Source organism: Tympanuchus pallidicinctus, unplaced genomic scaffold (assembly GCF_026119805.1).
Source record: "Tympanuchus pallidicinctus isolate F22 unplaced genomic scaffold, pur_lepc_1.0 scaffold16, whole genome shotgun sequence".
NCBI classification, from domain to species: Eukaryota; Metazoa; Chordata; class Aves; order Galliformes; family Phasianidae; genus Tympanuchus; species Tympanuchus pallidicinctus.
The window spans coordinates 184,650-212,277 of NW_026294679.1; the positions used below are offsets into that span (position 1 = coordinate 184,650).

Sequence of the window (27,628 nt, forward strand, 5' to 3'; positions counted from 1 at the left end):
TGGCATTAGTTGATTTATTTCAAAGTTGCCACTAGTACAGATTTCTTGGCACAGAGGACATAAAGAATATGAATGGCTCTTAATAACAAAGTCCTTGGAAGTATGCATAGCTCATCCACGGTGTTGGAAAATTTAGTGGCCCGAATGAGGTTCTCACCTGGGATAGACATAAGTGCAGAGACCTCATGCTTCCTCTGCTTTTTTAGGAAAAATTTCCGAACAAATCAAAAGGCACTCAAGCCTGTGTCTCCATGAACCTCTGTGTGGTTGAGCTTGAGTCAGCTGTGTGCTAAGTATTACTCATTTTCCATTAACGTACTGAAGCCATGCATCACCTCATATTTTTGCCCAGCTGACTAAGGCGCAGTCATCAATGAAACTCTTTTCTTTGTTGTATTATGTGTCAGCACAGTAATGCTGGGCTTCCATTGTTTTACACCAGGGGTCAAGTATTATTGCTGAGACAAACACAGAGAAAGGAACTCACTTTCTGGTTGGTCTTCAACTGCAACTGCACAGCCAAGCAGCTCTTATATGCACTTGGGAGCTCAGAATCTCAAAGTTAGTGTCTATGAGACAGAGCACAATGGCCCCAATGACATCTTTAGTATGAAGTGATGGGGTAATGAGGAAACACACTGCTGTATTACATTAATGATCATATCTACCTTCTGCAAGAGACAAATCTTGTTTCCTGAAGCTGTCAGCTGAGCAAAATAAATGCAATTTCTGTGTTCATCTCCATTTTTCCTCTAAGAAATGGTGCTTCATACTGCCATGGTAGACAACTGACTGCCCCTTTTGTCTGGGGTGAGTGTTGCTCTCTCTGAAGTTGGGCTCATGTTGGACTCTGCAGACTCTATGGCACTACACCTGAACATCTGTATCAGGCACTTCCTGAACTGAAAGTTGAAACAACAAACAAGAAAAATCAAAACACATGAGGAATTTAAAAACATTTTCCTACTTTTTTCTGTCTTCACTAAAAGTCTTGGAAATTGTCTGTGTCCATTGGTCATATACAGAAATAGCTCCATAAAATACATTTACCTGTGGCACCACAGAGAACTGAGAATTTGAAAAGACACAAACTGCTAGAATGCTTCAGTCTAAAAAATCATTTTCCTCTTATGCTTGTTGCTAGCCACATCTAATTGAATTGAATTGGTCATTTCTGAAGGCTCACAAGTTGCATTCATATGCTAATACCTAGATATTCAATGACGGTTTGTTTCCATCACATTCATATCCTTGAGCAGGTTAAGACGAGCGTACATCTGCCATGCACTGGGAGATCAGGGTACTGCCGACAGGATGTGGGACAACCAATAGTTGTTTGTCACTGCAGGACTAAATCAATAAATGCGTTCATCACTTCACATTCAACCTTCACTTTGATATTCTAGTTCTTTGCCTTTATACCCCAGTACTCTGTTTGATGCCACGCCCTCCTACATTCACAGCACATATCTGTTCAAGGTTCTAACATACTTGCTACCTCTGGCTCCTCCCCTGTCAGTACTTCTCTGCACCCATTTCTCTGACCCCATTCCAGGGAAGACCCCGTCACCCAGGGACAAGCAATGCTGCAAGTTGCTCTGAACACACAACCATAGATGCAGCATTTCCCCTGATGAACCTCAGAAGCAATTTGCTGGCACTGCATTCCAAAATAACTAAGGAAACATAATGGGATAGTCTTGGAAATAGAGTCTTCTCACAGAAAACTAGAATAGTTGATGTTCACTAAGAGTTGATTTTGTTTTCCAATACCTAAATCTAATGATTACTAGTATTCATATTTTAATACTGAAACACAGCACAAAACTCTATGCATTAAGTAGACATGTAGTGATGAAAAAAAAATCTAAATTATGGATATGAAATGCTGGTTAACTGATAAGGTGGAGAGAAACTATTCATTACAAAACAATACTAAATACTAAAAATATAAACTTTAAAGACACTCTGAGAGCATACAGTACCTGTTTGTTCATAAAGACATAAATAACTGGATTATAAACAGTAGCCGTTTTGGAAAAGAAAGATGGAATTGCTGCCAGATGAGGATCCAGTTCAATGGAAGGGTATGCAGTGGCTAGGATAGACAAGGTGGCATATGGCATCCAGCAGATGAGAAAAGCAATGATCATAACAACCACCATTCTAGTCACTTGTCTTTCAGGTTTCCTGGCAGTTCTCAACCTGCCTTGTGTATCTGACACCTTAAAAGACAGAGAATTCCAGAAAACAAACAAGGCATTCAAAGAGTGAATACAGTGGAAATCGATAATGATGAGATCATATGTACAAGTTGTCAGGGATCAGTGAAGGCTGTCAGGTGCTGAGCAAATATAAGATATTCCCAATCCAAAAAACATATAGCACTTCTATAGCACTTCTTCATAAACACGCTACCTAAGTAGAGGGCAACCCAGCCTCCTTTTCAGCAGAAGTGTTGTCATCTCTGGAAAGAAACAGAACAGCTGCTTATCTGTCAATAATACTAAATGAGAGTCCTGAACACAGGTGCATTTAAAAATGATGTATAAAGACTGTTGAAAGAATAATTACTACTGGTTCTGCACTGCATTGATCCTCCAGGCAAGATGGAAAGGAGGAAGGGGGAAGTTTGATTCTTTCCTGCTTATTTTAGTCCTCCATCAGCCTTCATGCTTTTATTTGAACTAGTTTATTAATTCTCCTACTTCTTTTTCTGTGTTTTAGTAGTGCTACATACATTTCTGTAATTTGCAGCGGTATTTTCAGTCACAAGTCTTGCTCAGCAGGGTCACACGTAGCCCACTGTTGGTGTAACACCTGGGCAGGTGATTATGGTGAGCAGTCCAATACCTGCCTGCAGCCCTGGCAGGTGCAACACACAGCTCTACCAGGCAGCCTCAGGGGTCTGCAGCCCTGCCCTCGATGGTCCTGGATGCAAAGTGCACTAAGTGACTAAGATGTAACTTAGAGCACAAGAGAAAGAAGTGCTTGCAGCATCACATCAAGGACCAGATGATCCTTATTACTGTTTGGTCTTTTTTTTTTTTTTTCCCCCAGCCTGTTTGTTTTTAACTGAACTCTGAACAGCTGTTATCAACATTGCACTATTTGATTTTCTCAGTTTTAAATTGAAAAAAAGAGAAATCCTTAACAAAAACAAATGCGTAACTCCCGTTCGTTTTTTTCCCCCCTTTTTTTGGGTGAAGGTATCTACAAAAACACACAATATCTCTCACAGGACACTGGGAACACTCAGCCCTCATTTTAAGCTGCTCTTTGCACAGCCTCCAGGATCTACTTTTCATTTTTTAAGCTAAAAAATAAAAATGAGTGCAAAAATAATTCTTTATCAAGACATAAGTGAGTACATTTGCTGCCTGGAAACAGGTCTGCTTATGTCTGATCCTTATGGTAATGTACATGTGAAAATTCCAAGTGCTTGCATACATACCCATTTCGAAAACGTAACTTGAAAGTGCTTCTTCTTACCTTTGTTAGCTTCTGCAGCAGTTTCCCATAGGATACCAAAATTACCAATAAAGGCACTATAAAACAGGTGGTGAAGAATGCAATAATGTAGGAACGATCATTATAAGCTCCTGAATACCTGTATAAAACACAGAACACATCATGTATATATCGTGGTTATTTTCTCAAAGTGGTCAGAGATGTCACTAGTAATTTCATCAATTGTTTTTAATCAAAATACCCACATGCAGCTTTAGTCAAATCACAGAGACAGCCCATGGCGATCTCCCTTCCTCTGGGCTAGGGAAGATTTACTGTGAAAATCATGGGCACAGAACCAAAAGAACTATGGGGTGAGTTAGGTGGGAAGAAACGTGTAGTCCAACCCCCTGCTCAAAGAGCAGTCAGCTATGCTGCTAAAACAAACTGCTCAGGGCTTCATCCAGTCTTCTGAAAATCTATTTTTTCTCTTTGAATCCTGACAAAAACAAACAAATCCCACATATGGAACAGTTACTTCCATTAGAGATGAAAGCTCCTCTTTTCAGGAAAATGTTTGAGAAAATATTTTTAACCCCAGAAACTTTTCTTGTCATCTTTGCCTACCTCTTTTTTGGCAGAGAAGACCATCATCCTTAACCTTCTCCTTTGGAACTGTGCCCTTAACAAGTCATGAGCTACAAGTTTAAACTCTGCCACATTCTGCAAGGATGGCCTTACCAATTAGGCTCACAGGTAGTTCCAATCTTACTGGTGGTGTAGCTGCTCCAACCCATGGTTGGTGGAATGGTCCAAACGAAGGAAAAGGTCCACACAAAGGCAATTCCCTGGGCAGCATGCTTCCCTCTCAAGCGCATATTTCCCAGTGGGCGGCAGATCACGACATACCGCTCAAAAGCCAGAAGAGCAAGAGACCAGAGAGCCACAATGCCTACAGAAAAAACTCAGCATCAAAATCAAATAGGCTTACTGAAAAGCAAACCTCGTCCCACACTGCAGTCACAGAATCATGTAGGTCAGAAGGCATCCCTGGAGGTTATCCAGTCCAGTCTGACACGGCTCGAGCAGGATCTACGCAGCAGGCTGCCCAGGACTACATCCAGTCAGGTTCTTTTTCATTTCTCATTTCAACTTTCCAGTTCAACCAAACTGGAATCTGATCCAAACTGATCCAGTGATCACCAAAATCTTGAAATAGTCTGATCTTACTCCACAGGACATGCCTTCCATGCCACAAACCATCATAGTACCATCATCTCCCACAGTAAACTTTTCTGGGCAGCTTCATCAGCCTGAGAGCAAAAGCGGAATTCCTTTTCAGCTGAGGATCAGCAATGCATTTGACTCAGAGAAGTGACAGAGTTAGAAGAATGGCTTTACTATACAGCTTCTGAAACAGCACAGAAATGTCAGCTGGCAGCAACACAAAAAGCCCTGTGGGAGGTAAGAATGAACTTGCATGTCGATGTAATTAGATGTTCCACTTAAAACTAATTTTCTGTTTATCCTGTAGAGGTATATTTACAAAGTGAACTACCTGGTGATGATTTATTTTCCCTTTTAGAGTACTTCAATATGTTTTGCATACTTGGAAAACAAAGCCAAGAGAAAAGAATCACAGGAAAAGCAAATAAGGGGGGTGGCAGCCACAGTCACAGCATGGCTCCTCAGCTAACATAAGATGTTTTAGTGACATAATATTGTCCATAGTTTAAGAACAGCCATTTGTTCTCTCTCTCTTGTTTAACCAAATACTCACACACCAAGAGACAAACCTGGAAAATAATTAAACAATTAAGTGTCTGTTTTTTTAAAATCACATTGTTTTCCCTGCAACTACTGCCATTCTTTTAGCATTTTTTTTTTCTCATTATATGAGCTATATTCAGAGAACAGTACAGAAGCAGTAAAAGGTGACATATGACAGCAACAGTGATACGCATTATTCACTCATATGAGATCCTCCACAGAACACACATAACTGGAAAAGATCCAGTGCATTCACAGGCATGCAAGGTCAGTGATTTAGGAAGTTGCAGGATAGTGAAACGCATTGAAGGAAGCTGAAGGAAAACAAGATACAACTACAAACAATATTAAGCTTACCAAAAAAAGTGACAGCAAATCCTTCCAGTACACAAGCCCAGTGCCCCATATAGAAATAGCCTTTTAGATTGGCTAAAAAGCTAATGGTGCCACCAGTCAGTGAGACCAGGAAATCAGCCACAGATAAATTCACTATAACGTAATTGACAGGTCGTCTCAGCTGCTTGAACTTAAAAGTTACCAGGATCACAGCCAGGTTCTCAGCAAGAGACAGGGAGGTCACCACGAACATCACTGCTGCCACAAGCCTGAAGTGCCAGGGCTGGATGGAGTCCAAAGGACGGTGGAAGGGATCCCATCGAGCAGGACCAGAGGAATTGGACAACAGCGTCTCATTTCCAAGTGCTCTAAATACATCCATCTTTTCCTCCTCGCTAATGAAAATAATATTGGATAATAATGAAGTTTTTAATCTGTAAAGAACATTCAAGATTAAAAGCAGAAAACAAATGTAAGCAAACTCTTCATGCTTCTGCTTTCTGGTAAGGGTCCACGAAACAATATGGGAAGAGGGATACACAAGGGAATCTCTTGGAGTGCCTTCTGCCCTTCTCTGCTGGCAATCTCCTGCCTCTCTCCAGCTGCAGCCAATGCTGTGTCTTCGTAATAAGAGCCAGCTATGGCAGATACTGGTTCCCTCCCTCTGTAGCAGTTACTAGCAGTGCTGAAAGCAGACCATTCCTATTCAGTGGGAAAAACCAAAATGTTTGCCTGATCATTTCCTGACCTCCAGCACAGTGAGAACCAAACTTTCTTGTTGTCAGCAGTGAGGATGGAGTGATCTTCCCCACATCTTGCACTGCTGGGAGTATAGCAGAGGGGGAAGCTCCTGTCTGACTGAAGGAGGACTGCCCTGAAAAGATTAACGCTGGACTACCATAGCAGCCGTAAACTTGGCAAGGGAAACTGCATTCTAACCCGTTCATATCTCAGGCTAACTCATGGCCCCAGCAACAAAGCTTCAAATTAGAGTTCTGTGGTACTTAGAAATTAAGAGAAATTCTACTATCAGACACAGCACAGACATACATTTCATTTCTGTTTGTAACTAAGAGTGTAGCCAGGAGGTAAGTTGGGTAGAGAGAAAAGCTTGAATTGTACACTGTGTACACTGGTTGTTTTTTTTTCTAATTTTGTTAATAAGCACTAATACCCAGCTGGGACAGCAGATTTTCTTAAACTGCTTTGAAAACTGGGATGGCCAAGCTTTCCTGCCAGGCTGTTCCATGTGTGGCATGAGAGCTGCCCCAGGAGTAGGAATGCTGCACACCTACAGGAGCTGGTGGCTGGCGCAGCTCACTGCAACTGCTGTAGAAGAGCTGCCATATAAGCCAATAGGAGCTGGCAAGGAAAAGCCAGGTTCTCCCGTGGCTTGGAGAGCGAATGCACCTTGGGCTGGAGGGAGGGAAGCACTAAGGAAGGAAAAGGTCCATAAGAAGCTGAAGGGATCTGTTCAAAATAGAGTAAAATTTTAAACACCTCCAACATAAATCAGTCCTACCACTTCAGAGTTGTTGGGTGTTGTTAAAATCACATGACAAAAGCAACAATGAAAGAACAGCAGCAAGAGAGGTCTTGATTTGTGCTTGATTTTTGGCATTATTTGTCTTTATATTGATTTTTCAGTATGCTGTATTTCATAATGCCATTCCAATTGCATATCTCTAATGAGAATATAAGAACTCAGCACATACATACACTATAGTATTTTTAAAAACACAGTAACGCCACATTTTTTTTCTGCTTTCTATACAGGCTTTTCAGTCTATGGTTTACATGCAAACAGAAGTTAAAGGCAATGCACAAGCATTTACTTTAAATCAGAAATTCAGCAGAAATTATTATTTATGAATAGGAATTACTACACATTATAAACCTAAAAACTTTAATTATCAGGTTACACAACTAAAGGAGAACACCTGCAAAACTCAATGGCAGACTTCATAGTTGTATTTAATCAGAACTACTTTGATCAATCTCATTTATCTATTACCAATAGTAGCCAATACCAATAGCCTTTCTTCTTTTAGACTGTTGAAACTCGTGTGTGAGTTCTCTGTTCAGTGAAACCTTTGGAAATTTAGATAAGTACTCTCCTCCTGCTGCCTGGCTTCACTGAAATGGCTCAGTGTTAACTCCAAAGGAGCAAACAGAGTGCAGGACCGTAAGATTATAGACGTGTTGAAGTACATTCCTATAATCTGATGCAGAACCTTCTGTAGGAAGATGCCTTATAAATAAAGTCTGAACAAGCAAGAGTCACTGCAAAAGTTGTTATCAGAAAAGCAGTCTTTTCCAGCGTGCTGCTCTGGGACAAGCACCAGGATAACTGCAGGATTTTCATTAACTGACAGTATTTAAAAAGGTGCAAGCTAAATAAAATGTGTTCTATTAATGAAGAATAAGCAATTAATTCTAATAGAGAAGTGCATATTGGGCACAGGAAAAGGAGATAACTCGTAAGCAGGCTGCATTTACTTACCGCCTGTTAATGACCTTTTCCAGTTTTGGAGCCTCCTACGAGCAGGTAAGACTTTCAGTCCTGACTGCTTTGCAAAGCACGGTTAAACTCAGTTCCTTCAGTACTGCGTAAGAATAATGAAGTAAAAGGCAATGATAGTTCTACCAGTTCTGACTGAATGTCACTCTGAAAGTTTTTCTTCGCAGATTTTTGACTGTTTTTCACACATCTGCATTCACACGATGAATCTGTTAAAACTTCAATAGAAGAAATAGCTGTTAAGAAGCAATAAAGTAAATCTGCTTTGAAAGTGATGTGTGCGGTCATAAAGATCTAGAAAATGCCTCAAGTGTTTTTCTCCAGAAACTGTATATCAACCAGATGATCTGTGAAAATTGTTGTCCATTATGTTCACTTGGTAATTCAAAGTAATAATACTGCTCATGTGATAGTTCTCATCTAAGAGTATTTTTTTTTCCTATTCTGAAAACCTCTTTCAGAGAACTGAATTATACAAGCAGTCCTACCATCCTGATGGGGATTACATCAGTGAGAATCTTTAGCCTTAATTACCATTGGGAAAAAAAGTTTGTTATGAGATAAATCAAAATCGTTTTTCTATTTTGCAGTCCCTGAAGACAGTAAATAGGATTTGCCATAAACCTGGATTGAGACCAAATATTTGAAGATACTAAAGTCAAAATTCAGTCTTCAGTTTTGCATTCAGCATCATATTTATATTTACTGAAACAATGAGAAAGAAATTACAACTTGTCCAAGTGTCATCACAGCTGAAAGCTCAACATTCAGATAGACCCTCGCCCTCATCTTAAGTGATTTTAGAGAGTGATTACATTTATAAGTCTTCTTATTTCTGTAATGCTTGATGTCAGACATGCAATGGTTAATGAGATTATGTCTACATTGCAGTTATAAAGCTGGCTGTGTTGCAGTAAGGAGTTTTACCTGGCAGTTCCATCAGCATAGGCAGTACATGCTGACTTCGCCTGTCGAGAAGCAGTGGGAGCACAAGGGACTGGAGACATCTGGGACCACGTTCTGATCCACAGAGACAGAAGGTCTGCTGGAGACACCCACCTGGGCCAGCCATGCTCTGGGCTGCCCACACATGGGAAGACAACACGTGCCTCAGACTATGGAAGAAGCGCAAGAAAGTGCTCAACGCGTGCACTGAAGCAAACGTCACTTGTCTGTAACATTCCCACTCAAAGACAAAACCTAGTCACATTTCACAACTTGACAGAGCAATTCAACAAAACGTATAAAAAGAAAACATAAGCAAAGCCATGTTTTCTTTGCTTAAATAAAAGCTGTTGATTCAGGGTACAAACTGCTTATCTGCGGGGGTAAAATCAGACCAATCACTACAAAGTAAGCAAAGCAGATTTCATCCAGAGCTGCAAGCTATCTAAGGCTTTGAAATTTTTAATCAAATGCTCATTGCTGTATCTTTGCCTGAGCTTTAAGCCATTACTGAGCAACAGAGATAAACATGACCCTCTTCTCTTTCCTTCCTGGATTTGGCTGACTTGCCCTGAAGTAGTCAAACAGATTGACTAATACAGAAGAAAGCCCATCTAAGTTAACTTTGTTTCAAAATCTGCCACGTTTAGATATCATTCCCAAAGACTACAGGTACAAGGTAAAAACAAACAAACAATGCAGTCAGTAGCTTCCATCATTTTATTGTAGCTAAGTGCACTGAGAAGTCTGACAGCATAGGACCCAGCACAGCAGAAGTGAGACCACAGGAGCATAATGCTCAGCTGCAGACAGTGCACAGACAGGAGAGATGGGAACGCACAAGGGATATGTCCCCAAGCAATCTTGGTCACGAACACACAGCTGTGCAGGTCAACCTCAGCATGGCATCAAGTATACTGGACTTCTGACATTAACCTCAGGCATCGGGACACAACAGGAACTTTGTTGCCTTCTGTCCTTTAACTTTAATATAAATTTAGGAAAAAGAACGTGCCTCTGTTTTGGGCACTTAAGAGCACAAAGCTCACATTTAGCCGTATTCCCATCAGTCAGTCAGTATCCTCTGGAAGAGAGCTATTACAAAGATTGAATTTAGAGAGAAGGTGAAAACACAGCAGGTAGGTGAGGAGAATGGTTGAGAGGATATATGCAACGTGTCCTCACAGGAATTTGGAACAAAAGATCTGAAGTCGCTGAAATAAAACTAATACCAAGCATGGCACTGAACAGGCCCTTCTCATCCCGAGAACTCTCTGTGAGTGGATTATTCCCTACAGACCTCAGAAAACAGCAGATCAAATTACATGGAAACAATAGGGTGCAAAAACAAGACTCCCAGATTCTTCTCTTACAGATATAGAAAATTAAACCACTCTGATAAGGATGTCAGATGATCCAGAAGCAAAAAAATACATAAATTTAGCCTGTTCAGAAACATCTCTGACAACTGTTTAAAAAGAAGTTCAAAACCTACAAACATCTTCAGCAATTCATACAAAACACAATGGTCTGAAGCCTAACAGAAAACTGGATTTGCACATATATCTATACTCGTTAGCTCAGGTATTAATAACGGCAGCACCAATTTTAATGGCTTAATGTTAACTGAGCCCTGGGTATCTACAAGATAACCTAAATCCTTCACTTGCTCTGATACTTCAAGTAGATATAGCTTACAGCTGATTCAGGTACACACACACAAACCACAGTAAGGACTGGAGATTGCTTTCTCAGAAATGAGTTAATCACAAAAAAAAGGTTTTCGAGCATAGAATTTGAGTGAAGAATAGCAGTGTCCCTCTCCCTATGGTTGCTGCCCCCTTTACAAGCCTACAGACCTTAAACATCATCTGACTCCAGTCTCCCTGCTGTGGGCTGGTTGTTTTGATGGTGTTAGATTCAGCAGTCATCTTTATTTATTAATTTGCCTGCCAGTGAAACTTTTTATTTTGCTAATTGTTATTAGTGCCTCTTATCTAACTTGACACACAAGGCTAACACTTTCAATTATAGAGACAGTCTAGCACTTCTGGAAGCAGGAACAACCCAGTCCAGCCTACACATTGTTAGCAGCTGCGTGATGCATATTCAGACATAGACCTCTCTCTATGGCTTATAGAATGCGAGTGGTTAATAACCACAACCTGAAAAAATACATGAGGATGACTGTCACCACAATATTCACATCTCCATTGAGATTCTACGGACTCAGCATACACAATGCAGGAAGTATTCCAGACCACTGCTCCTGCACAGCAGTGCTAAGGCGCTTATGTGGAGCACACTAGTGCTACTGCAGTGCATGTATTTAAGGAATAAAAAAAAAAAAACAAAGAAAATGTAGCTAGCCCAGAGGGAATCAAGTGCTGTGGAAAATTCTAGTCCATGTGTTCTGCCTTGTGTAAAATGAGGCAATCTTCAAACTTTCTTTTTTTTGTCTTTTTCCAGAAAGAATATCACACAGCATAAGGACACCATCATGAAGATAGATTTTTGGAAAAATGACAAGGAGCAAGGAGTTCAGCTGTGAAAAGACAAGCATCCCTGGCCAGAGCAGGACGTCCTAGTGAATGCCTCTCATTCTTCTGCCTCTTTTTCCTTTAACATTGAGATTCTGCATCTATTCCAGATCTACCCTTCTGAATTGTTACATACAACTATCTGAATCATAGTTCATCTTAAATTCACTAGAAGTCCTCTCTTCCAAAATAGAGTAGAATGGGTCAGATCCTGCAAACACTCTGTCAACTGGTTATGCTGATCACAGCCGGTAGGCCTACCTCGCAAGCAAATCTGTTCCACTGTTTGACCACTCTCACGATAAGGACATTTTTCTGGATACCAGTCTCACCCTTCGTGCTGCACCTTTGGGACACCTTACTGTGTTCCAAAATGCCATTTGCCCTCTTACTGCCAAGGGACACTGAGCCAGCTGTCACCAGCACACTCAGCTCCCTTCCTGAAGGGATTCTTCTCCAGCCGCTCGGCTCCCAGGATGTCCCAGTGCCCAGCAATACTCTGACCCAGACACAGAACTCAGCATTTACCTGTGGTGAACTTTGTGATGCTGAGGATCAGCCAATACTCCCAACACTTCCTGGTTTAGAATTATTATTCAACTTGATACAGATGCATTTAACCCCCCAAGATGATGATAAAAACGTAGAATTGAGCCCTGAAGCATACCATTACTGACTGGTCACTAGCCAGGTACAGTCCCACTTACTATAACCTGTAAGTTCTGCTGTTGAGCCAGTTTGCCACCAATGTAGCAGAAACCTGCATATCTTGGTTGGACCATTTAATCAGAAGGATGCTGTGAGAAGTGGTATGAAAAGCCTTATTAAAATCCAGAAAGATTACATCCACTGCCTTCTTTTCATGAGCAACTTTATCTCTTGCATCCTACTCAGCGTATGGTTTAAATTTAGTCATTACTTCCCTGTGTTACTAACTGCAAAACTGAGGATGAGAAAAAACACAAAACTTCATCTGTTTGATGTCAAGTCCACGAGGCAGCAGGATGGAATCGCTGTGGTCTGTATAAAAGGAATGCTTATGGGGTCTCTAAGATGCTGTAGTTTCAGTTCTTTGCATCTTCAGCAGGAGTTTGACTTGGGATCTCACTGGAGTCTTGTGTCCATCCCTGAGTACAGCCCCTGCATTATTAGAAAAATATTCTTTTCATGCTGGGTGAATTCATTACAGACTTCTTAAAGTATTTATGATAGGATTATCAAAGGGGAAGCCAACCATTTGAAAGGAGGTGTTCTGCTTGTCTGGTTTTATCTGATTATTTCTGGAACATTACACGTTACACATACTGTTGCAAACAGATCTTGCAAACCAGATAAAGCTACACAAATATCTATCTTCTAGTTCTTGAATGCTGAGTGTTTATATTTACATTAAAAATTACTGAACAGCACTGATAGTTTAGTTCTAACAAAGTCATCTTGCACATCTCCAAAAATACCATGGAACATTCAGCTCTGCAACATGAAGCCACCTTGTTTACCAAACATTCCACTTTTTGTAATAATTTTCAAAATCATAGCTCTGTGTCACTGCCCTTCACAAACAGAAGCTTGAGGTTGCAAGCTCAGCATTCTGGGTCCCCAGATCTAGGTGACCCTGCTTGAGCAGGAGGTTGGACCAGATGATCTCTGGAGGTCCCTTCCAACAGTAACCATTCAGTAATTCTATGAAAACAAAGCTCACTAATTGGAGAAGGAAGCGTATGGAACAGAAGTTGTTTATAACCTTCACTGTTGATTTTAAAATTAATTTTTCTCCAGACAACGTTGTGCATTCCCTGTATGAATATTCCCAAGGTGGGGCATGATTTACATGCTTTTGCCAGCACTTCCAGGACTACCTCCTTGAACACAAGCACAAATATTGATGCATATCTTGATGTTAGGATTGCTTGCAGCTTACACTGGCTAGCCAGAACTTATCTAACAAGTCTTACTTGTCAATGTTGTACTTTTTTTTTTGCTGTAATTCATTATTTACATACCTTCATCATCTTCCTGGTTTTTTAGATGCAAATCAGTATGCAAGTTTGATGCAGACTCTACTAGAAGACAATTCTGCAATATACTGAAAATCCATAAATTCCTCAGAGATGAGATTTCAGTGTAGAAAAACCTTAATTTTGCCTCTCGTTTAGATACTATATCAAAATACAATCAAAACTCCTACTCAATCCATGAGACTAAGTGTGGCTTTGCCTTTTACCCTTAGATGTCAGTAATAGATTTTTACATATATTAAATAGTGGATTGAGGTTTGCGAAGCAGTCTTTCAGATCCACAATATCAGAAGTGTGCAGAGCTTCAGAATGCAAGTAAAATGCTTGCAGAAAGATCTGGATTATTTCTAAATCAAAACAAATTGTCTGGCACAATCTAAGCATGAGATCCCATCAAACCTGTTATAATGGTTGCTTTGGAAAGAAAAGCAGAGGGTGTATTGACAGATGAGGCTTTCTTAAGCAGGGATGCAGGGTAAGCTAACTGTGAACTTGCCATAGCAAAAGGCAATGTGACAAAGCACTGCCTTATCTTGACTCTTCTATAAGTACTGTATCCCACCATATCATTTTCCTGCAAGATCATGGGGAGATACAAAAAGCAGAAGCTGCCACGAACACAGATAAACGTCCACTAAGAACAGGCAGGGCATGACTGAGATCCAACACAATGTAAGCTCCTTAACTCACGAAAAAGCTCCCGACGTTATGCAACTTGATACATGACTCATAAGTGGATTACACTGATCTGATTTAGCACTAACATTTTGTGACTTCCAGTTTGGAAATGGCCTGCATACTCTGGCATGCTTGTAGATAAGTTCCTACTACATGATAGCGGGTAGTAAAACATTTCATTTTCCATACAATTTAGGTATGCACTGAGTTAACTGACATCTTCCTCTCTGTACCACTCTATAGCTAAGTTAGAATATAATTTCACATATTCCAAGTCTAGGTAAAGGAGGCTTTTTTTTTTCCTTATAAAATGCATGATCTTTGCCTTCCTCTGACTTGTCATTCTGATTTTCTTCCTTTGAGAAAGTCCTTTTGAACTCTTTCCATACCTTCTTATATGGAGCAAAGGTATAAGTCTGAGCCTTAGACTTAACACCTGTTTTAATGACAGATTTTGTTAGCCAGCACTTTGCTCCTTGCAAACTTGAGCACAAAGATTTTTTCCTATACCATCAACAGTTAAATAGACCTTATGTCCTACATAAGAACTTACAAGATGCATGTAGTACTTACAGTTCAGCTTATCTGAACTTGTTAGAATATTTCTGAACAATTTTACATTTGATTAAGTAGAAATAAATCCATCTTTATAGAACAGAAAGCGAAGAAGTGGTGGGGGATTAACCTCAAAAAAAAAAAAACCAAAAAAAACCTGACTTGGAAAGGTGAAGAAAATGGTACAAAAAGGATTACTGCCATCACTCATTTGACAAATTGAACATCAAATGAAAAATTAGTGCCATCATGGAAAAAAAAAAAAAAAAAAAAGGTATTGGTCACTTACGAGGGTAGAAAGTGCAAACTAGATTGTATCTAAGTAAATTTAAGCCTCATGATTTTACATATTGACAGTACTGTTAAAAAGGTTCTTAAAATAGAAAATTTTCCAGTGGGAAAGGTCTTACAAAGGTTGTTGAACTCAACTTGGAGACTACTGCAGTGCTGACCCAAAGTTACACAACTACACACAGTTAGAGCATAGTGTTCCATGCTGACAAGATATCACAGGACTAGTGCTGCTCAAATTACGTATCAAAAAACACTGCAAAAAGAAAAAGCTGCATTAACATTTATTTCATTCAGTGGTTTTTCTATGGAACTTTTTTTTTTCTCCAAAGCTTTTGTTGGAGCTGAGAAACACGATGGAAGTACACAGGATGCTTTTACTGCTGCATCTTTACCTTCACGTTTCCTATTCTCAGCTACCGTTCTCTACAGCTTTGTGAAAGAATTTGAATCTTTCATTTGTACCAATATCTGTCAATACATCAACAAACATCAGAATAAAAGCTGAGATACTGTTATTAGTAAGCATGAAAGTACATCTCTGCCTATTGTCTTCCTGTTAGGGGGACTTAAATCTTAGTTTCCCACCTTGTTTTTGTGATTATATTCTCTCCATGTTTTCTACAGTATTTTTACCCATAAACTATAAACCACGAATACGCTTAATTTTTTTTTAATATATTTAACCCCATAACTGAAAACATAACCTAATTTCCAATTACACTGAGACAAAGTAAAGAACTGAAGTAACAGAAACTCAAAGCTAATTAAAATATTACTACTACTAAAACTACTGAAGCACTGGTCAGCCTCATGCAGTGGGCATTCTTATGTGCAAATCTCAGCTCATGCCCCTGAGGTGGAACGCACAAATTTCTAGATAGCACAGATACCTTCATAGGATCACTGAATCATTACAGTTGGAAAAGACCCCTAAGATCACCAAGTCCAACCCGAACCCATCCCACCATGCCCACTAACCACATCCCTCAGTGCCAGCTATTCTTGAACACCCCCAGGAACAGTGACTTCACCACCTCCTGGGCAGCTGTGTCAGCACCTGATCACTATTTGGAGAAAAATTTTTTCCAAACATCCAATCTGATCCTTCCATGGCACAAAGTGAGGACATCACCTATCACTCTATTGCCATTACCTGGGAACAGAGGCCGACCCTCACCATGCCACAACCTCCTTTCAGGGAGCTGCAGAGGGCAGTGAGGTCTTCCTGAGCTTCCTCTTCTCTGGACTGAACAACCCCAGTTTCCTCAGCCCCATAAGCCCTGTGCTCCAGACTGTGCAGAGCTTCCTTGCGCTTCTCTGGACGAACCCCATCACCTCAATGACTTTCTTGCAGTGAGGAGCCCAGAACTGAGCGCAGCACACAAGAAGCAGCCTCGACACTGTCAAGTACAGAGGGACAACCACCTCCCTGCTCCTGCCGACTGCACTGGAGTAGTCTATTCCATGTACTGCTGAATACACTATAGAACTACCAAGAACTCCTGTCGTGGGAAAATTAGCTAAGCTTGTTCACTTATAGACACAAATATGTAAGAAAAAAAAATAAATCAGCATTTCTTTATCAGTCCAAACAGCATACATGACTTAGGAGCATTATACAGACATGATGCTAGTTGCTTCATTGAAGAATGCTACCTCCAGAATTATTTCTGAATGTACTCACGGACCATTAAAACAACTGCTTAAAAATGTAGTGATTGCTCATGACTCAGGACCGTGCTAACAGCTTGTCATGAGCCCTTTGAACACTCGCATAGACAGCTTGCTCTTAAGCACTGGGAGAGGCAACAACTTGCACGCACAAAAGTCAATCCAGTAATTTCTATCATGGAACTGCGTGAATACCTTAGAAAGCCACTTTGGCTGAAGACAGTTTTGATGGCCCTCTCCCTTATTTTAGAGCTATGGGAGCCTCCCACATTAGTTCAGCAAATCATCTTAGTATTTTTTCCCCCTAGCAAGAGCACGTTTAGTTATTCTAAAAAAATTACAAGTATTACATAGTATCTGACATGAAGATTTAATTGTTTTATCTGGTACAAACTGAGCAAAAAGGTACTGATGTGTACTTTCAAAAGGATGCACATTAGAGGAGGTCTGTTACAATCTTACTGAAGGAGAGGAGCACACTGACCAAACCACTCAGTCTGGAAACCCATCTGCCTTCTGGCATAGAAATGCTTGCCCTTCTTGTTTGAACTATGTTTGATAACTTGCTCCCTGCACTAGAGTAGGGAAAATAACAGGAAGGCAATTGATATCAGATTACTGTAGAGGACTCAAAGAGAAGATAAAGAGAAAATTGCATAGGAAGAGACAGACGGTAAGCCTAGCAAAACTAAGCAAATAAGCAAAATAGTGTCAACGTAGGGGAGCAGTTTACTTCTCCGGTCTCTCACTGTCAAACACTGGTAAAGCAATATACGCACAAGAATGCATCATTTGATGCATTTACATCAGCCCTGCACTTTTTTGAATACAGGCAAGAAGCAGCAAATAGGTCCAGACCCACAGCACAACCAAGCACTCTGCAATCACTGCCACACAGGTAACAGGTCATTGAAAATAGCGCTGCATTTAAAATTACACTCTTCTCCCAGGAAACAGTGAAACAATATTGGTGAATGAGAGAAAAATGACACAGTTTCCAGGAGGCCCGACTACAACTACTCTTTGAAATGATTTTCATTTACTTCAGTAGCACACTTATTTTGAAATTCGATAGTAATCCAAAGAGGCAGAAAAATAGGGATGGTTTAAAACACTACCTCTTTGTATTTTTCTTTATAACAAAGTGAAATAGTATTACAGTGCCCTCAGGTGGTGTAAATTCAATTCTGTCTCCTTATCTTTTCTAAAAAGCTAGCTCTATAAATAATACCAGTTTTCAGAAAACTGAATGAATATGGAAGAAAGCTGCAAGGAAAGGCAAAGCACAGAATAAATATTGTTTCCAGGGAAGACTCTTCTTCAGTACTTTGCCAACTTTTTATTTTTATGAAGTATTTTTATTCATTTTTAATTGTCTGGAAAGAAGTCCAACAAATATCCTAAAGAAAACCTAAACATCAAAATTATGGGAACAAAGATTGCTGCAAGTAAAGATCTAGAAAAGAATGAAGCAAGAAAAGATGATGAATTCAACAAGAGCTTTTCAGAACAAAAGACAAGAGATGCATTAAAAGCAAATAAAAAACAGATAGTACCTCTTAAATACACATAATATAGCTTAATAGTGAAAAAAGCATAGATACAACAGCACATTTGTCACGTCTTGAAACTTACTGAATTTCTGCTACCCTTTTTATATAAGCTTTACAGAAGCTTTTTTTTGTATACTGTGGGGTAAGCAAAGGCAATGACAGAGCCTTTTCCTGCAATACAGAACAGAATAACAAAAGGTGAATTGACTCACCCCTTCCAATGACTACCAGCTCAAAAGGAGTGTGATCTCAAGAGATGCAGCACCCTCAGCTTCTAACCCTTGAAGGAGAGAGCAGGGGCAGCTCTATCCTCCCCCACTTCCCACTTCCAGTCCTCAGGTGCATTGCTTGCACCTGATCTCCCTGTGTTAACAACACCTGGTGCTCAACCATTGGTTCAGGACGTGACTTGGCAGTTCCACTGCACTCCTTCCCTTCATAGCATGAACCCACCATTGAACAAGAGGTAGGGTGAGCTCCTGCTGTTTTGGTGACCCAAAAAGGCAATGTACATTACGATGCATATACAATACCTAACATGAAATAGGACGTTAAGGCACTGAAGGCAATACTGATAGTCTTTTTGGCGGTTCTGCTGGGCCACTACTTGATGTACCTTCTGAAGGCATATCTTCTTCAAGGACCAGCAGCACTTCAGGATCACACTCACCATTCCCAAAAAGTTCAGCTTTCCACCATTGAGTGTCACAATGTTTCCCCGTGGGCACTGGAGCATGCTGGAATGGTGTTGGTCCTACCAGTGGTCCTGTGAACTTAACAACCTCAAGGGGAGTAGTACAGATGTTTAATAAATACAAGGAGAAGTAGGTCTGCACACCACAGTAGGATACAGGCCATGTTTCAGTCTTGAGTCAACACGTCTGCTTGTACCGGGGCACGTTCTGGCCTTTGTTACCACACCCTTTGGCCTGATATCTCTGGCTGAATTGCTGCATCAGGTACCAAAACAGGGGGGGAAGGGCACGTGGACATGATTAATGCCCCCTTTGCAATGAAAACTGGTATGCGAAGTCCATTGGCCACGTACTGACTACCGGAAGGTTCACTGATTCCCCAACCTCTAATAATCTCCCCCAAGGTGCAAGTAGACCACACCATTTTGGTCCTACTTGCACCTTCCAAGGCCATTTTACCTGGTGTTTTCTGGGCTCTAGGTCTTCAGGGGCAAGAAGCAGAAGATTATTCAATGTGCCAACTTGTGGCTTGAGCGAGGTGTCCTCCCCTGTAATTTGTATACTTACCAGGGAGGCCCAAGTTGTTTGCAACATTCATAAAGCACTGGGTCTGCCATTCCTTGGTCTCTCATGCAAGTTCCACAGGGGTTCATGGAGTCTCTTGGTCCACTCCCGAAAGGATTGTGAATCTGCATTCAAAGCAGCCTTCAGGATCCCCTTATATCTATTAGGCCTGCTCCTGTTGGACTGTAGGGCAGGTGATCCAGCACACCACTGCTTGTGATTGGGCCGCCCCCCATCTCAGGAATGTGGACTCGATCTTCCACCCACCCCTGACCTGGCAAAGTTGTTTTAATAATAAGATTTGTAGTCTGGGTTATTGGTTTTACCACCTGCAGAGCAGGACAGGTATTGCTCCTCAGCCATACCATATCTTTCTTCTTCTCCACATCAAATCTGCAGCCAGAACCCAAATAGTGGAGTTCCAGTAGAACTCTGGCACTGCCACAACCATGAGTGGAACCGCTCTTGAGTTACATGCACATCTACTTTGATTGCAAGGGTTGGAATACGCCTAGCACCTGGGCCTGTTTAACAGCTATTTTTGCCTGTTGGAAGGCTTCTTGTTCTGTTCTACTCCAATTCCACACTTGGCCTTTTTTTGTTAGTTGATACAGAGGTTTTAACAGTTGCACAGAGTACAGAATAAGGGATCTCCAATATTGTAATATATCCAGAAACTCCTGCAACCACTGTGATGCCGTGGGAAGCAGGAACACTTGGACCTTACCTATGACCTTACCATTGCCATGGGTTTATAGCCTACCCTTTCTCCTGTAAATAGGCAGTTAGTGAAGTTACTGACTCATCTAATGCCTCCACTGAGTCAGATGTCAACATCGGATTATCGATGTAGTGGCATTTTTGACAATAGACTGTTTATTCCAATTTGCCAAGTCACACGCGATTATGATAAAAGGTAGGCGAATGCATGTACCCCGAGGAAGGACCTGAAAAGTCCACTGCCTGCCCTTTGAATGCAAACTGATCTTGGGATTTCTTAACAATTGGAACGTTGAAAAATACATTCGCCAGATCCAGAACTCAGTGGTATGTTTCTATTTCTCTACTTAATGCATCCACAAGTGAGGCCATATTGGGTATGCCTACGTGGATTGATGGTGTGACTTCATTTAGTTCTTTGTAGCCTACCATCATTCACCACATAGCATCTGACTTCCTGACTGGCCACATGGGGGAGTTACATGGACTGAGTGCAGGTCTTATAATCTCTACTCTCTCCAACCCCTCCAGCAAAGCCTTGGCAATTCCCCACCAGGGAGTCTATAGTGTTTTTTATTTGTAATTCAGCGTAGTTACTGCAAACAAATGGGGTCAGTTCTTGCCTTAAAGTTACCTGCACTACCCAGAAGCTGATACATCTTTCTCTTAGCCTGAACCCTCTCACACTAGTCTGGAGACTAAGACCCCACAGAATGTTGATTTCCAATATATAATCTGGAACTGGGGTGATGGACACCCTGTACTGCTGGGGTGGGGAGACCTCCAACCCCCAGTTTCAACCATGTTTGGGTTATAAAGATCATCTGCCCCTCAAACCCCCCCTATCACTGCCTTAGTGCCCGAAAATAGATTGGGTCACCATATATATTAGATGTTTCTGCTGTGGTATCCACTAGTGCCATAACCAGCTGAATATTCTTTCACAACTAATAAAGTGTTACTTCAACATAGGACCTCTGGTCCAGTCTGTAGGTTGCAAGGGATTTCTGCTCTTGATTTTCATCAGCCAGAGCCTCTTCAGACTTGCTCAACCAATTTAAAGCCATCATCAAAAGTAGCTGTGCCATAATAGATATGGCCAATTGTCATTTTTTAGTAGTCAGTATACTACTAAGGGCATGGAAATACTTGGCCAGGCAGGCAGGGACTCTATAATACTTCCTCTATCCTGCAAGGAGCCCACTTTTCAATTATTGAAGTAAACCCAAGATACAGGGATTTTAAGAGTCCTGGGTGCGCCCCTGCAAAATTTCATTCAAAGGGGCAGTCTTTCCCTATCCAAACTACCCCCTTACGTTACTTAGAAATGCCATACCAAATATTTTAGGAGGCTTATAACAGAATACCTTTAAAGGTATTTGGCTGCCTGGCTTGACAAAAACGTGGAGCAAAGGCAATGACAGAGCCTTTTCCTTAGATATAGGCTACAGAACAGAAGAACAAAAGAACTGACTCACCTCTTCCAATAACTGGCAATAACTCAAAAGAAGTGTGATCTCAGAGAGATATGGCTTCCTCAGCTTCTAACCCTTAAATGAGAGAGAAGATGGGTAGATACAGCCTCCACCCCTTCCACTCACTCAGGGGCATTGCTTGCACCTGGAGCTCCCTGGGTAAGCCACACATGATGAGCCACATGGTGCTCAACCATTGGTTCAAGCTGCGATCTGGCAATTCCACTGCACTTTCCAAAGGCTTTTTCATTGTGTTTCCCTAGTGTTCAATCTTTAGTGATGAACTGCATTTCCACCTTCAGGGAAGAAATTCAGTCCAAAGTAGTCTGTGTCCTTTATTTTGCATCTGTCCAGTACTTTATTTTTGTTACTAAGGATACCCACATAAAACAAATTTTATTTAGCTGTTCTGCTTCTAGGCATTCAAGATTATTCCAGTACTGTATGTAGTATAACTAAATATCTGCTGTATGTCCAACATTTATCATTGTCCATTGTCTCAAAGAAAATGTGATGAAGAACAGCATACCATCAGGAGAATTCCCTAATCAATCACAATTAAAAGGCTTTCCAGAGATTCTGCAGTACTTTCTGCAGTACTGCAGCACTGCTTTTTCTATCAGGATACTCTTAAAGCAGTGGCCTTCCTCTTACAAGTACCAATTTCATCACTGAATTTGTGCACAGAAGACGTTAGGAGCCGTATCACTGAACATGATTCCAGGAGCGAATACTATCATAGCACAGCTTTGCCCTATTGTTAGACTGGTTTTGTTCTGTTGTCTTTTCTACAGACAGCCCAGAAAATCATAAAATCATTTGGATTGGAAAAGATCCTTAAAATCATCAACGTAATCACCCACCTAACTACCAAGTCCACCACAGTCCACTGCCATGCGGGCCCATCTCCCAGGTCTGTCCCGGTCCCATCAGGTGGGGCATCATCTGCACCACTCAGCTTGATGTCAGATGCAAACTTGCTGAAGGTGTCCACCTGGACACTGAGCCACCGACTACAACTCTCTGGATGCAACCATACAGCCAATTCCTTATCCACCCAGTAGTCCAACCTTCAAATACATCTCTATAATTTAGTGACAAAGATGATGATTGCTTTCTTGTATGTTTCTTCCATATTCACCCAGCTCTCTGAAAATCAGTATTATTTTGACTTTAGTGGACCTCACTGATCTACTATTCTTCCAGCTGCCCTTGGAAGAATTCTGATGTCCTTCAGCTTATGAACAGTCTTATCCTCTCCATACCAACTCAGATTTTTCTGCTTCAAAATTGGATCTTAATGCCTGGGACAGCAGAACAGCCGCTACAATACACAAACGCATTCCCTGAACAGCTCAGAAAGGTCATTTCCAGACTTCTAAGACCCAAGTGGGGAAAAATAAATTTGAATCCCACCCAATGTTCATTTTCTGTGGAAATCATACTTTCTACTCCTTTCACATGGCAGCTTAGGACACTCCCCCAGCCACACAGAAACTATGATTTACAGGAAATGTTGTATTGATTCTATAGTTTTCTAACAACTGACACCAAGATTTCTGAGGGTGGCCAAAAGAATTGCTATTATATCAGTAGCACTTACCTTTACAAACCATATCCTTCAACAACAACAACAAATATAAAACAAAACAAACAAACAAACAACCCAAAACAAAAACCGAAACAACAAAACCATTGCAAGCCTCTCACCTGGAGGCACCCCTACAAGCTTTCAACAATCTCTAATTACTACTTTTTTTTCCCCTCCCTTTTAAAGTATCTTACTTGTACATTCATTTCTCTGTGGCTCGGAGAGAATCAATAGTGCTTACAAGTACACTATTTATTGGCAATTTACTCCTGATTTCCCCCATCTAGGCTATCAATAGAAAGGCAATCTCTTTATGGAACTAATGACTTGCGGTAAAGTATAGACATCCATTTAATACAAATAAGGGCAAACGATTTCCCAGTCTTGGTTAGAAAAAAATAGAGCTCACAAGGGCTTATCTCACTTAAAAAGAGTAACTTGTAGCCTTCTCTCATTAAAAGGATAAACTATTACAATAGAGCCAAGGGGGAAGGGGGGGGAGATGGGTAGGAGAGGGAAGGGGAGGGTTGGGAAAGAAAAAGGAAAAGAAAAAAACAAAAACCCGACATTGCTGGAATGAGGCCTAGTAGGTAGTTGAGCCTGTTTTTTCCAAGAAGGCAGCCTTCTTAGTAAACTAAACCACTGACAGAATTAAAGTGACAGGAAGACACAGCTTTCAGACAAAAAATAAACAGATATATCAAAGAGCTGTGAACTTTAACAGCAGTGAACTACTGAAAGCAGCACTGGCATTTCAGTCAATTGTAAACTGCAGTGCGTGGGCTCTGAGCACATGAGAAGGAAAGGCAGTGGTGCTGCTAATGAGCCCTTCATTTCAAGAAGGATATTAAGCCATAATAAAGCTGCTCACCTTGCCATAATTAAGATTGCATCTCAAGGGACAAGTGATAGAACTTGCTTCTTGATGTGCAACAATCAAATCTTCAGTACTACTGACAAAGGACACGACAACAAAATTTCCAGCGAGGAATTTCAGGTTGAACTCCTGGAAGGACAGATAACCTTTGGCACTGAAACTCTGTAATGACTCATTGTTAAGAGGCATGACACCAGATGCAGGAAAAGATTCCTTCCAACCCTAGGAAAAAAAAAAAAGAGTGTTAGGACATGCTCAAGTCTAAATATAAATGAGTGCTTTCTTGGCTTAATTTATAGAACCCTATAATGCAATATTCCAGTTGGAGAATATAATTAAGAACATAGAATCAAAACAAAATGGAAAGTAAGAGCAACTGCTGGCTGTGTTGCATTGTAATCAGTCGGCACTCCCAAATCCTTCTCCTCAGGGCTGCTCTCAAGCCATTCTCCGCCCAACCTGTATCCAGGTATATGAGGTCAGTCGCTCTTCCTTTATCCACTGAGGCTGTAATTCCATCATAAGAGACTACCAAATTTGTACGACAAATCACCTCAAAATGGCTTTGTTTTTTTCATGACTGCATTACTACCCCCCAGCACCTCCCATTTCTAAACATAGGGAACTTCCACAGGGATGCTGCAATGAAGCAGTACCACGGCATGAGGAATGTGGGCAGGCAGCATGGTTACAGAGACTCAGGATGGGTTTTCTGCTCTGTCACAAACTGTCTAAATAGGACATGAACCAAGAGCCTTTGTCCCTTGCTCCTACGTTTGCCATAACCAATAGAATAATTCAGCAAAGTACATCTGCGTGGAGTGCTGCCCTCAGTTCACCCTTCCCTGATCACTGTTTGGATGTGGAGATTCACATTTGCACTTTGGGATAACTAGCAGAGTAGGGAATGGTTCCATGCACCGCAGACTTGTTATAGAGTGTACAAAGCAAGAGAGAGAACAAGCATTTGCACCCAATGAATGTAAAACACAGGTTATTCTGTTCATAGCAGTACTCTCACACCTTTTCAGCTGCACAAAATCTACAAGAAAAAGTACTGCCATTTATGCACGGCAAATGGAAGCACAGAAGGGTTCATCAGAGCTTGTCTTAAGGTATCTGTGCTGTGGTGCATTTGATAATATTCCATTCTGAACACACAGAGATGTCTAAGTCTCAGACAAGCTTAATGTTACCAACCTCAGTTTTCCTGCGTGTCCAGCTGTAAAAAGGGTACTCACAACTCCAGCACGGAACTACATCCACACAAGGCACTGACTTCATTATCAAGAAGAGCCCAGTAAGAGGACATCAATGTCTGAACGGTGCCCCCGCGTCCCGCCGCCATGCTGTGCCGCGGGGCCGCTCCGGGGGAACACGTGGAGCCTCAGCGCCGAGCCCGGCACCCCGTGACCCCGACAGCTGCCGCCGCTCCCACCCCAAGAGGAGCCACGACTCGACCGAGAGCCGCCAGGGGGCGCCGCCAGCACGCGCCGTGGGGCGCGGGACGAGGAGCGGCTGAGCCCCCCGGCCGGCGCTGCCGGGCCCACGCGTGACGGCCTCCGGGGAGCGGCCACGCGTTAACGCGCACACCAATGCGTCGGAGCGCCAGCGTTCTCACGTTAACCCAGCTCGGGACCTTACCAGCACTGAATTTATGTCTTATTAGAAACGTCTCAGACCGCTTGGTTCCCACCTCAAAACTCCTCTGGCAAAGCCATCAGAGCGGCGATGCCGCCAACAGCGGGAGGCCCCGGCAGCACGCGAGGTTCTGCCGGAAACGCACGGAGCGCCCGGGACCGGCGCATTGCGCAGCCCCGGGGCGTAGAGAAGCGGCCGGGGCCGCGGCTGGTGCCGGGGAGGGGGGCCGGAGGTGCCACTTATAGTCCCACGGAGGTCACTGGGTGGCTCCTTCTGCGCCCCGCCTCCTCGGAAGGCCATAATGAAAGGCAGTGAACGAGTTCGGGAGTTCTGCGGGGACAACCGCACGTACTTCCACATGTGGAAAAAAAACGGTGTCTTAGATTGCAGGGAAGTCACGGAACAGGAACATAAGCACAGTTAATTTGTAACAACTGCCGTCGGTGGCATGATCTGCTGGCCCACCCCACCGCGCAGTTTTATGGCGAGTACGAGGGGCTGAATGCTGGAGAGATTACGTGACCCAGAGGCCGAGAGCGAGAGGAGAGCCTCGAGACTGCCCACGAGACACTGGGTGCACGCAGTGCCTGCGCGGTGCGACCCGCGAGAAAACGTCCAGAGTTTGGCGGGGAGGTCGGGGATTTGGGGAGTGGACACGGGCAACCTCCGGGACAGCGGCGGGCCGGCTGGGAAAGAATCCCGTCTCGTCCCATCCCGCCCGGCAGCGCACCGCCCTATCGGGGCCTCTGCACCTCCGCACAGCGAGGGCTGGCGGCTGTCGCTCTCCTACCTCGGCCTTCGGTCCGTGCAAAGAAAGTGAGTCCCGGCGGGGGACGACACCGACAGGGCCGGCTGGCGGGAGAGAGAAGACGCGCGGTGCCACCTCCCACAGCCCCGCGCCCGCCGGGACAACCGCACCGGCCATCGCGCCCGTAACGCTGGGGTGAGAACCCGGCGTAGCCCTCGCTGCTCTCTCTATTGGTGTTTACAACAGAAAACGTAACGCAGCAACGAAGTGGTTTATTGAACGTCCTTTGGAGCAGTGCCGTTGTTAACCCTCGTTACGCCTCAACGAGGACACACAACGAGCTGCTCTGCTGTGTCGTTTCTCACCTGAGCGCCCGAAAACAGAGCGCGGCTCGAGCTGGGACGGTTCCGTCCCGAATGCGCTTCGGCGGCACGAATGTGGCGGCATCGGGCTGAACAGCCGAAGGAGGTCCGAGAACGGACACGGCCACATCCGAGCGCCGTGCCCATCGAAACCATTCCGCTCTCAGTCACTACGAACACTTTGACAAATATTAATTCCCCACTCGTTCATCAGTTAGCGATTATCCTATATTGGCGATGAATCAAAACACGTCAGAAGGCACTCGTAAGGCAAAGAACGCGTTACGAACCTGCTTCCAGAATTATTTTCGGTCCGATACCTTCCTTCCCGGACGGTGCGCGCAGTTCGGTCCGGAACGGCTCCGGCGTTCAGGAGGTGCCGCCATTCCCGCAGCGGTGCCGGGCGCGAGCAGAGCCGCCGCTGTCACCACATACGGTCCAGCGAGGGTCCCGACGAGTACCACAGCGGCGAAGACAGAGCCGAGTATCAGCCGGAGATAGGCGCCGTACGATGGCCCCACTCCGTTCCGCGGCCCCGCGCTGGTCGAGGGGCAGCAGCCCCCGAGGCCCGGCCGCTCCGCGCCGAGGCGGATCCCCGCGGACGGCACGGGGCGGCGGGGCGGA

General features: G+C 42.8%; 1 protein-coding gene across 1 annotated transcript; it reads right to left on the reverse strand.

The window, feature by feature from the left end:
• On the reverse strand, nucleotides 1-27,614 carry LOC128077596 (opsin-VA-like). Its single transcript, XM_052677067.1, has 9 exons — nucleotides 27,295-27,614; nucleotides 24,248-24,475; nucleotides 9,005-9,192; nucleotides 8,060-8,295; nucleotides 5,578-5,951; nucleotides 4,192-4,402; nucleotides 3,493-3,610; nucleotides 1,986-2,225; nucleotides 1-902 (listed from the first exon to the last, which is right to left on the reverse strand). The coding sequence occupies exons 5-9, from the start codon at nucleotides 5,936-5,938 to the stop codon at nucleotides 768-770; spliced, it is 1,065 nt and encodes a 354-aa protein (XP_052533027.1). The 5' UTR covers nucleotides 5,939-5,951; nucleotides 8,060-8,295; nucleotides 9,005-9,192; nucleotides 24,248-24,475; nucleotides 27,295-27,614; the 3' UTR covers nucleotides 1-767.
• Nucleotides 27,615-27,628: the final 14 nt, after the last annotated feature.